The sequence below is a fragment of the Lacerta agilis genome, chromosome 3 (assembly GCF_009819535.1).
Source record: "Lacerta agilis isolate rLacAgi1 chromosome 3, rLacAgi1.pri, whole genome shotgun sequence".
Lineage (NCBI taxonomy): Eukaryota > Metazoa > Chordata > Lepidosauria > Squamata > Lacertidae > Lacerta > Lacerta agilis.
In genome coordinates, this window is record NC_046314.1 from 117,712,043 (window position 1) to 117,723,270 (window position 11,228).

The window sequence follows — 11,228 nt, forward strand, 5'->3', positions numbered from 1 at the left end:
TGCCGTTCATTGAGAAAATGGCCCGTACGAGGAACGGGCTTGACAGGAGCAATTTCGGAGGTTTATAGGGGCGCAAATCGGGGCTTTTGGGGAAACCCTTTATCGCGAGGGTTTATGTGGGTGCTTGTGCAACTTGTGTGGGGGGGGAAGACCAGAACAGGGTGAAAGGGGTGCCCGCTCATCGTCGGGAGGTAGAGGCTCCACGGTCCCGCACTCGCTGGCATGGAAGCCTCGCGGTGGGGCCGCGCGGTGGGGGAAGGTGATAGCTGGAACTTTCCTTATCAGTTCCTAATCCCCAAGCTACACCCCTAAAAACTATATCATCGCTACATCATAACTACATCATTGATACATCACAAAAAGGGAGGGTTTGAGATAACCTGAGTATCTTGACACCTGTCTTGTTCCTCCCCTCACCCCTCCCATACACACATTCCAGAGAACAAAGAGATGTTCAGTTTCCTGCCCTTCCAGAGGGGGTTTGATCACTCTCCTTTGTTTCAGTCAGTACTGAATTCATTCCCAAAAGGTGCCTCTTTGTAAGTGGCACCATTGGTGTTGGTATGTCTGCTGAGCAGAGTTCGCTGTGGACCTGCTGCTACATCTAGGGTTATGGCTGCCCCGTGTTCCATGTCTCCCCCCTTTGATACTCCTTTTTCCATGGTGAGAAAGAAAGGTGGAACGGCATGAATCTGACGTACGGTTGAATTCAAAGGAATATATAACAGAAACACTTGTTGTTCAGTCGTGTCCGACTCTTCGTGACCCCATGGACCAGAGCACGCCAGGCACCCCTATCCTCCACTGCCTCCCGCAGTTTGGCCAAACTCATGCCAGTCGCTTCAAGAACACTGTGCAACCATCTCATCCTCTGTCGTCCCCTTCTCCTTGTGCCCTCCATCTTTCCCAACATCAGGGTCTTTTCTAGGGAGTCTTCTCTTCTCATGAGGTGGCCAAAGTACTGGAGCCTCAACTTCAGGATCTGCCCTTCCAGTGAGCACTCAGGGCTGATTTATTTAAGGATGGATAAGTTTGATCTTCTTGCAGTCCATGGGACTCTCAAGAGTCTCCTCCAGCACCATAATTCAAAAGCATCAATTCTTCGGCGATCAGCCTTCATTATGGTCCAGCTCTCACTTCCATACATTACTACTGGCTTTGTTGGCAAGGTGATGTCTCTGCTTTTTAAGCTGCTGTCTAGGTTTGTCATTGCTTTTCTCCCAAGAAGCAGGTGTCTTTTAATTTCGTGACTGCTTTCACCATCTGCAGTGATCATGGAGCCCAAGAGAGTAAAATCTCTCACTGCCTCCATTTCTTCCCCTTCTACATTTTCACTCAAGTGTGTGTGTGTGTGTGTCGTGCTTGTGGAACTGGGTGGTTCGGGGAAATTCCTGTAACAAAGCTATGGAGCCCCTCCCAGAGGAGGCAGAGCTTCAGCCCATGCAGGGCTTCCCCCAGCCAGCCAGCCCTTTGGAGAAACAGTCTATCTGCGAGACAGTCTGCAGACCCTCTCCGGGCATCGGGCCCTTCCCGCCCGTTCCAGGTTCGGGGTGGGCAGCGGCTCCTTGAAGCTTCGCCCTCCCTTGTTAGGGAGTAACCGAGAAGGCATCTGCTTTCAACGGCAGACCCTGCAGCGCCATAAGCTTCAGTGAGGAGGGGAGCCTTGAGTGCCCCCCTGCGCCCCCTTCCCTTAGCAGCTGCGACTCACCTCCTACTCCCGATGCGAAGAGCCTCTGTTGAGTAGTGGGTAGAAGGACGAAGACACAGCTCTTAAAACAACCAGCTCTTTATTTCAGCTCTGAGCCCTGGACTGGCTTATATAGTACTCAGTAACCCGCAACAGTAACCAATTCCCCTTAGCTATCCAATCACTGAACAACAATCTCGTCTTCATTTGCATATTGGGGAGGACCTGAGTGGAAACAGCAGCACTGTGGGCAGATTGAGAACTGCAGTTAAACTTAATACATAACAGCCTCCCCTCGGAGCCTGGCTGGCTGCCTCTCCTCTGCGCGCCAAGCTGCAGCTCCGGGGCCGGGCGAGGCGCTTGGGGGCCGGGGCCGCGTGAGCGCGCAGAGGGAGTTGTGATGGGGAGTGCGCGCGCCCTGATCTCCGGAAGCCCCCGGTTGTGCAGCCCGGGCTCCGCTTGGCCCCAGCTCCGCCTGCTCGGCCGCGGATTCCTTGCTGAGCCCAGGTCAGCATCCTTGGCGGCAGAGACCCGGGGGAACGGGCCGAAGGGGCGCAGCGGGAAGCCTTGCCCGGCCTCCTGGAGCCCTGCCGGGGGAAGCGGCGGAGAGTTCTGCCCGTGCGCGTCCCTGGAGCGCAGTTTGGGAGGTGTGGGGAACCTGCTTGACCCCCAGCCAGCCTTCAGGGCGCTTGGTTGGGACATGCTTCGATCTCTCTCTCTCCCCCCAGCCCCAGCCCCCTGCCTCGCCTCCCCTAAGGCTCCCTGAACCCCAAGGGGTAGGCTTGGGGTGGAGATCCCCAGGCAGCAGGGGGCTCCTCTGGCCCGGGCGGCAGGCGCCCTTCTCGGATCCTGGCCCGGGCTCCCTGCTTCTGGCGTCTCCTCCTCCTTCTCTGCGCTCCTGCTCGGGAGACGGACCGAGGGACCAGCTGGGCGCGCTCGGCTTGCCAAGGGTTAAGAGCAGCTGAGCAGCCTTCCTAGAGAGGAAAGGAAATAAGGGTGAGGGGCGGGTCCTCCGGCGCGCGAGCCCTTCCCTGACTCCTCTCTTGTCTCCTCCGCGCGCTCCTCTCTCCCCCCTCGGGGCGCATTGGGGGTCCCAGGGATGACGTGCGAGGGCGACAAAGCGAGGGGTCCTGCCAGTTGAGGAGGGGTGCAAATAAATTAAACCCCCTTCAGGTAGGGGAACAAGTCCCTTTGTAGCCGGACGCAGACCTTGGGACATAAAATAAGCGCAGCCAATAAGAACTTGGGGAGGGGGCTTTGGGTCGGGGGGGGGGAAGCCCAGCTCATCCTCTGGCTACTGCTGCATTGGGGGTCCCAGGGAAGCGGGGGGGGGCTGGCGTGCGAGGGGCTGCTCAGCTCGAGGCCTCTCCCCTCCCTCTCGTCCAAGAACAGCGTGGGAGAGGAAGAGAGTCACTTTGGAGGGTCCACAGCTTAAGACCCCAACTGTGGGCCAGTGACTACTTCCAAGGCTGTGGCCCTGACTGACGGTTTCCTCGTGAGTCAGGCAGAGGAGAGAAAGCAAGCAGAGCAGCAGGTGAGAGAGACTTTCCTCTGGAAACTCCCAAGGGGCTCCCAACATGGAGAATCTTCCCAAACTGCTCTTCTAATGGTTCCCCATGTTTCGGGAAGCAAGGAATAAAATCTGCTTCCCTAAAGTGTTTTCTTTGGTCGTTCCCTTTCTAATCTTTCTCCCCATTCTCGTTTTGAATCCTTGTTGCTCTTTCAGGGAAAGGATCTGTTTGCAGAAATGGGCCTGGATTTGTGTGAGGCGGAGAAGACTGCCTACTCACGTTGGTAGCCTCAAGAACACTGTCCAACCATCTCGTCCTCTGCCGTCCCCTTCTCCTTGTGCCCTCCATCTTGCCCAACGTAAGGGTCTTTTCCAGGGAGTCTTCTCTTCTCCTGAGGTGGCCAAAGTACTGGAGCACATATAAAACCATAATAAAACGTCAACCATGCAAAGCGAAGCTTCCCCAAACAGGGCATTAAAGTGAGATAGGGATCCTTTTGGGAGAGGGGGGGCAGGAATAGGGATTTGGAAAGGCCTGGACTGAGGGAGAAGTGGCTCTGGTTGGAGCCTCCATCCTCTGAGGAGAATATGGTCTCTGGCCAGAGGAAGGAGTGCCGCTCCTCACATCATTTATTCTTTTATTACTTGGTTGGGCAGCCACACTGTTTTCCGTAGATGCCTCCCACTTTCCTTTCTTGTTGGGACTGCCTGCATTTGGGCCTTCAATATTTCACCTTTAAGAAACTCCAATATCTTTTAGTATTTCAGAACATAGGATCTCACCCAGTATCTCCTTAAGCCAGGGGTAGGCAACCTAAGGCCCGGTGGCCGGATCTGGCCCAATCACCTTCTAAATCCGGCCCACAGACAGTCCAGGAATCAGTGTGTTTTTACATGAGTAGAATGTGTGCTTTTATTTAAAATGCATCTCTGGGTTATTTGTGGGGCCTGCCTGGTGTTTTTACATGAGTAGAATGTATGCTTTTATTTAAAATGCATCTCTGAATTATTTGTGGGGCATAGGAATTTGTTCATTCCCCCCCCCCAAAAAAAAATAGAGTCCGGCCCACCACGTGGTCTGAGGGACGGTAGACTGGCCCACAGCTGAAAAAGGTTGCTGACCCCTGCCTTAAGTTTTTTGAATTTGGCCTTCTTAAAGTCCAGAGTGCATGTCTGACTACACTCCGCTTCCCCTTGTCTGTGAATCATGAAACCCAGGGGGACATGATGATGATGATGATGATGATGATATTATTTATTATTTATACACTGCCCATCTGGCTGGGTTTCCTCCCATGTTTCCCAGTACTTCCACTTTGTTGATCACTTTGTCCCTGTCTCAGGTCCAAGATAGATGATCCCCTTGTTGTGTCCTCCACCTTCTGGGTCATGAAATTGTCAGTGAAGCAATTCTGCATGGTTACATTCCTTAGACCAGGGCTAGAGGCTTACTTCTCTTCTTACTTTTTTTCCTTTTAATGAAACTTTAGAGTCAGGGCTGTGGTGCAGTCCAGCCCTGGTTCCTAGCAGGACTCAGCCACGCTTGCTCAGGAAACATTTCTCTCCTCCTCACCATGTATCGATCTGATAACAGAACAGCATATTTGCTTTGTGGGATTTGCTAGCACCTCTAAATTGGACAATCAGAACAATTCGATCTCTTGGAGGCTTCATGAGAGTCCAGATGGATGAGCAAGACTCAGTTGGCCCTGAAGCAGGAGGAGGCCCTGACCTCCAAACTGGGAGCAGTGGGGGATTTGGGGGAAATTCAGTGCAGAAGATCCTGGGTGAGGAGGACACCCTCTGCTCAGATGTACAGAGCCAGCAGTTGAGACAGTTCTACTCTCAGGAGGCCAAAGGACCCCAAGAGGCTTGTAGCTGATTCCACCACTTTCACTGTCAGTGGCTGAAGCCAGAGAGGCATACAAAACCTCAGGTGCTGGACCTGGTGATCTTGGAGCAGTTCCTGGCTGTCCTTCCACTGGAGATGGAGAGCTGGGTGAGGGAATGTGAAGCAGAGACCACTTCCCAGGCTGTGGCTCTGGCTGAAGGTTTCCTCCTGAGTCAGGCAGAGGAGAGAAAGCAGGCAGAGCAGCAAGTGAGAGAGACTTTCCTCTGGAAACTCCCAAGGGGCTCCCCAACATGAGGGAGAGTATCCCCAAATTCTCTACTTTGGAAAGCATTCACGGAGTGACATTCCTATTCCAATCCTTCTCCCCATTCTCTGTTTTGAATCCTTGTTACTCTTTCAGGCAAAGGACCTGTTTGTAGAAATGGGCCTGGATTCCCCTGAGGCAGAGAAGACTCCATTGGACACCAGAGGGAGGCCGCTGGGTAAGGAAGAAGAAGTTTTTTCTCATTCTGTGGATTTTGAAACTAATTTGTGGGTTGTGTTCATCTTTTGAAGGGAGACCGAAAGCCCCAAGGAGGGGAGATGTATTTTGACACAACTAAAATTTGAAATGGGTGCAAATGTCTCAATACACTCAGCAAGGAAAACCATTTTATAAGGCCCATCTATAGTTAGAGATGAAGTGCTGAACCTCTTGAGAGATGCAGGAACTGATGGCTTCCCGTTGACTTTTGTCTCTCGCAGGTGACAGAAGGATCACCTCAAGACCTCCTCACTCATCTTTTCATGGTATTGGAGGGGAAGCTGCAGCTGTGGAAACAGATCAGGTATTGGGAAGGAGCTTTGTGGGGAAAGAGGGAGCCTCTGGGCCCATTAAAACGCACAATAAGACAAAGTGTTCAAGTAAGTGTCTATAATTAAAATGGGCAGCAAAGTAATTAAAACAACATTAACAATCAACACAACAATCAACAGACAGAAACCAACTGAGCAATGTATAGTAGATTATGCTGCCTCAGAAGAGGACCTTTTTCCTTTTCCTTCAGGGTCCTCTGTGCTTTGAAGATGTCGCTGTGTATTTCACAGAGGAGGAGTGGGCATTGCTGGATCCTGACCAGAGAGCTCTGCATAAGGAAGTCATGGAGGAGAATCGTAGGATTGTGGACTCTCTCAGTAAGGCTTCCTGCTTTACCATAGTATCTGTTTTTAAATCCAATACATATCTATATGTGAGGAATTTTCAATATTTTGATGGAGCACAACAGCACCACATTCTAATTACCCCACAGCTCACCTTGAATGGAGAGCTACCATTTGGTCTGACAATATTCTTCCTCCACATATGGCTTCTTAAACCATGTTAATGCTGGTCTTCACAGTGGTGAAAGAAGTTAAAATAGCTTCTGTCAGGTTTTTTGTCTCTGCTTCTGTTGGCTTTTGGTTGACCAAAGTGACGACTGACCTTGCAGATGGTAGAGATTCCATGATTGGGCCAAACATAATTTATCCTGGAAGGTGCCAGGCTCAGGTTCCTATCAGTGTGTATGTTAATGAGCATCAACAAAGGCAGGAAAGCCTGTAGTAAGGGTGTTCAATAATTTGGGGCTCCATTTCTTCCTGAGGTTCTAATCCATTTCTCTCTTTGATGCAGATGGTGATGGATTGGAAATCATCAGCAATGGAGACCATTACAAAACTGACAGAGGAGAGACCTCCTATTTGACATCCCATCAAATAAATCCAATTGGGAAGAATCACTATCAGTGCTTGGAATGTGGAAAGACTTTTAGTCGGAAGGATAGTCTCACATCCCATCAAAGAACCCACAGTGGGGAAAAACCCCATCAATGCTTGGAATGTGGAAATAGCTTCAGTCAGAGGTGCAATCTGGTGTCGCATCAGAAAATTCATACAAGGGAGAAACCGTATCAGTGCTTGGAATGTGGAAAGAGCTTCAGTCACAGCTTCAATCTCACTTCCCATCAAAGAACTCACAGTGGGGAAAAACCATATCAGTGCTTGGAATGTGGGAAGAGTTTCCGTTTCAGCGGCTCACTCACTCTCCATCAAAGAATACATACAGGAGAAAAACCGTATCAGTGCCTGGAATGTGGAAAGAGCTTCAGGCAAAGTTCTAACCTCATGGCCCATCAAAGAATTCATACAAGGGAGAAACCATATCAGTGCTTGGAATGTGGAAAGAGCTTCTGTCAAAGGGCTAAACTCACATCACATCAAATAATTCATAAAGGGGAGAAACCATATCAGTGCTTGGAATGTGAAAAGAGCTTCAGTCGGAGATCCCATCTCACTTCCCATCAGAAAATTCATACAAGTAAGAAACCCTATCAGTGCTTGGATTGTGAAAAGAGCTTCTGTCAAAGGGCTAAGCTCACTTCTCATCAAAGAATTCATACAGGGGAGAAACCATATGAATGCTTGGAATGTGGAAAGAGATTCACCCATAAGGAAAGCCTTGCATCCCATCTAAGAATTCATACAGGGGAGAAACCATATGAATGCTTGGAATGTGGAAAGAGATTCACCCATAAGGAAAGTCTCACTTCCCATCTAAGAATTCACACAGGGGAGAAACCATATCAGTGCTTGGAGTGTGGTAAGAGATTCACCTATAAGAACAGTCTCACTTCCCATCAAAGAATTCATACAGGGGAGAAACCTTATCAGTGCTTTGAATGTGGAAAGAACTTCAGTCAGAAGGCCAAGCTCACAGCTCATCTAAGTGTTCATACAGGGGAGAAACCATATAAGTGCTCTGAATGTGGAAAAGGCTTCAATCGCAGCTCCAATCTCAGTTGCCATCTAAGAATTCACAGCGGGGAGAAACCCCATAAGTGCTTAGAATGTGGAAAGAGCTTCAGTCACAGCAGCTCTCTCTTTTTCCATCAAAGAATTCATACAGGGGAGAAACCATACCCATGCCTGGAATGTGGAAAATGCTTCACTAGGAAGGAACGTCTCACTTCCCATCAAATAACTCACAGCGGGGAGAAACCCCATAAATGCCTGGAATGTGGAAAGGGCTTCATTCAGAAGGCTAAGCTCACAGCCCATCAAAGAATTCATACAGGAGAGAAACCTTATGAATGCTTGGAATGTGGAAAGAGCTTTGGTCAAAGGGCTAAGCTCACAGCTCACCAAATAATTCATACAGGAGAGAAACTACATCAGTGCTTGGAATGTGGGAAGAGCTTTATTCAGAAAGCTAAGCTCATGGCTCATCAAAGAATTCATACAGGAGAGAAACCTTATGAATGCTTGGAATGTGGAAAGAGCTTCAGTCAGAAATCTAAGCTCACAACCCATCAAAGGATTCATACAGGAGAGACACCACATCAGTGCTTGGAATGTGGGAAGAGCTTTATTTGGAGGGCTACACTCACTTCCCATCAAAGAATACATACAGGGGAGAAACCATATCAGTGCTTGGAGTGTGGAAATTGCTTCAGTAGGAAGGAACATCTTATTTCCCATCAAAGAATTCATAGTGAGGAGAGACCATATCAGTGCTTGGAATGTGGAAAGAGCTTCAAATGGAAAAAAAGTCTCAGTTTCCATCAAGGAACTCACAGCAAGGAGAATCATAGTATTTGAACATGGCTATCACATATCCTTTGAATTTCCAGGCTAAACATATGCAAATCCCTCAAACGTTCCTCATAAGGAACCTGCAGGATTAAAAATAATAATATTTATACTCCACCCATCTGACTGGGTTTCCTCAACCACTCTTATCAGCTTACAGCATACATAAAACATAGTAAAATATCAAACATTAAAAACTTCCCAATGTCTTATAAAAGTTATTTAGTTCTTTATCTACTTGACATCTGAAGGGAGCGCGTTCCACAGGGAGGGCACCACTACCAAGAAAGCCTTTTGCCAAGTTCCCTGTAAGTTCACTTCTTCCTGTGACAGAACCGGCAGAAGACCCTCAGAGGAGGACCTCAGTCAACATGCTCTACGTTCTTGATGTCTGGTTGGAGAATTCAGGATTGGCTCCTTCTGAAACAGCCAACAGTTTATTCCATTCTCCACCAGTGTAGTCTGGAATGTTGTCTTTTCCACCAGTAGCATGGCACCAGAAGTAGTCGTGCTGTTGAACGATCTATCTTGGATGTGGGAGCCCAGGGTGATGTTGAGTAAGAGCTTTGGGTCCCTGTTGAATGCAAGACAGTTTGCCAGCGCACCAGTGGCCTCAGGTGACCTTGCACCCAAAGGTGGGAGCTGAGGAGATCATCTTTGTTGGATCATAGATCAGTAGAATTGTAAGGGACCCCAAGGAGCATCCAGCTCAACCCCTTGAAATGCAGGAATAGAGAATAGACGCAGCAGGCAGGAGGGTGTTTTATGAAAGGAGGTACCAGTCCGGAGGAGCCTGAGAACATCAGAAGGGCCCTGTTGTTTTCACATAGAATCATAGAGTTGGAAGAGACTCTGGCTAACCAGGTGTCCATCATGGTTTATGAGAGAGGCTGGATCAATGGCAATACTTGCAGCTGCAACATCTTTTAACATCTTTATTTGGACCAGCAGCTTTTACAGAATCTAAGACACCTGAGATATTAGAACAATTGGCTAAATCCTTTGAGACTAAAAAGCCAGGGATTGTTTTCTATAGATACCTTGTTACACTCAATCAATTTGACATACAAAACCTGAAAAACGAACAGAGTAAAGAACTGTAGGTTCCTGTCTTACCCTGTCAGTGGGACAAAGTTTTAACTTTGGTAGCTAATGTTTCATTAGATTATGAATCATGTCTTATACAACAAAAATGTTTATAATTTATTGGATGCAATGTCTAACACTTGCACATTTTGGGAGGAAAGTATTATGATGTATAAATACTACTTTGGGGGCAGGGAATTGAAATTGTCAGGGGATAATATTACCCAAACCCACATACCAACAACTATATGTGGATGACTCGCGCCCTTCGTTCTGCTGAAAGACTGATATTGATTCTAATGTAAAATATGGGTATTTAATTCAACATTAGATCACGGGTAGGCAACCTAAGGCCCATGGGCCGGATGCGGCCCAATTGCCTTCTAAATCCGGCCTGTGGACGGTCCGGGAATCAGCGTGTTTTTACATGAGTAGAATATGTGCTTTTATTTAAAATGCACCTCTGGGTTATTTGTGGGGCATAGGGATTTGTTCATATTTTTTTCAAAATATAGTCCGGCCCACCACATGGTCTGAGAGACAGTGGACCGGCCCACGGCTGAAAAAGGTTGCTGACCCCTGCATTAGATATAGCTTTTGACTTTGTTCTAACTGTTCCAGTAGTAATTGCATTTAACCTTCCGATAGAATGCATCAGTGAATGATTCCTGTATGCCTGCATTTTGTAACCCTCATGCTTTCTTCCTGTGCTGTGTAAACATTGCATGGGCTTTTAGGAGGGAAATTAATGTTTTGCCAAAGGGTTACTTGTGGAGTTAGCATCTGGGGAAGAACCAGCATTTCTCCTGGAAGCTATGTGAGGCCCAGAAAGAGGAGAGAAAATTCTGGTCCTCGTCCCTTCTCACTGATTTTCTGGTTAGTAAGAAAACTGTCTGATGAGTTGTAAGTTAAGACCAAATGGACCGGGAGTATGCTAGATAAATAAGGGAAATGGTATCAGTCTAGAGCCATGCGTGTGTATATCCCATGGCCTGCAATCTTTCCAATGTGCGTAGTAGGATGTTTTGATGTTATTATTATTTACGATCCTGAATTTTATGACTCTTCATGTGCTGTGTTTGAAACTCCTGTATGAGCCTCATGGCAGCCCTTTTCTTCATTGGCAGTACGACTAGAACAACTATGTTCTAGTCTATATTTGCCTGTGGCAAATATAATATCTTGAATGCATTTATAAAAATAACCTGTCTACTTATTTAGAAGAAGAAGAAGAAGAAGAGTTTGGATTTGATATCCCGCTTTTCACTACCCGAAGGAGTCTCAAAGCGGCTCACAATCTCCTTTCCCTTCCTCCCTGACAACAAACACTCTGTGAGGTGAGTGGGGCTGAGAGACTTCAGAGAAGTGTGACTAGCCCAAGGTCACCCAGCAGCTGCATGTGGAGGAGTGGAGACGCGAACCCGGTTCCCCAGATAACGAGTCTACCACTCTTAACCACTACACCACACTGGTTGTATTGTATCATG

General features: G+C 48.0%; 1 protein-coding gene across 1 annotated transcript; it reads left to right on the top strand.

Annotated features, from left to right (window-relative positions):
• The first annotated feature begins 5,455 nt into the window (after nucleotides 1–5,455).
• On the top strand, nucleotides 5,456–8,721 carry LOC117044485 (zinc finger protein 420-like). The gene is made up of 4 exons (XM_033145284.1): nucleotides 5,456–5,531; nucleotides 5,794–5,876; nucleotides 6,096–6,222; nucleotides 6,701–8,721. The coding sequence occupies exons 1-4, from the start codon at nucleotides 5,471–5,473 to the stop codon at nucleotides 8,662–8,664; spliced, it is 2,235 nt and encodes a 744-aa protein (XP_033001175.1). The 5' UTR covers nucleotides 5,456–5,470; the 3' UTR covers nucleotides 8,665–8,721.
• Nucleotides 8,722–11,228: the final 2,507 nt, after the last annotated feature.

What these genes read in the sequence shown, in the direction of transcription:
- LOC117044485 (XM_033145284.1), top strand. Translation starts at nt 5,471, where the DNA reads ATGGGCCTGGATTCCCCTGAGGCAGAGAAGACTCCATTGGACACCAGA. An exon ending in CACCAGAGGGAGGCCGCTGG is followed by an intron (nt 5,532 to 5,793) that starts GTAAGGAAGAAG and finishes TGTCTCTCGCAG; the next exon opens with GTGACAGAAGGATCACCTCA. An exon ending in CAGCTGTGGAAACAGATCAG is followed by an intron (nt 5,877 to 6,095) that starts GTATTGGGAAGG and finishes CTTTTCCTTCAG; the next exon opens with GGTCCTCTGTGCTTTGAAGA.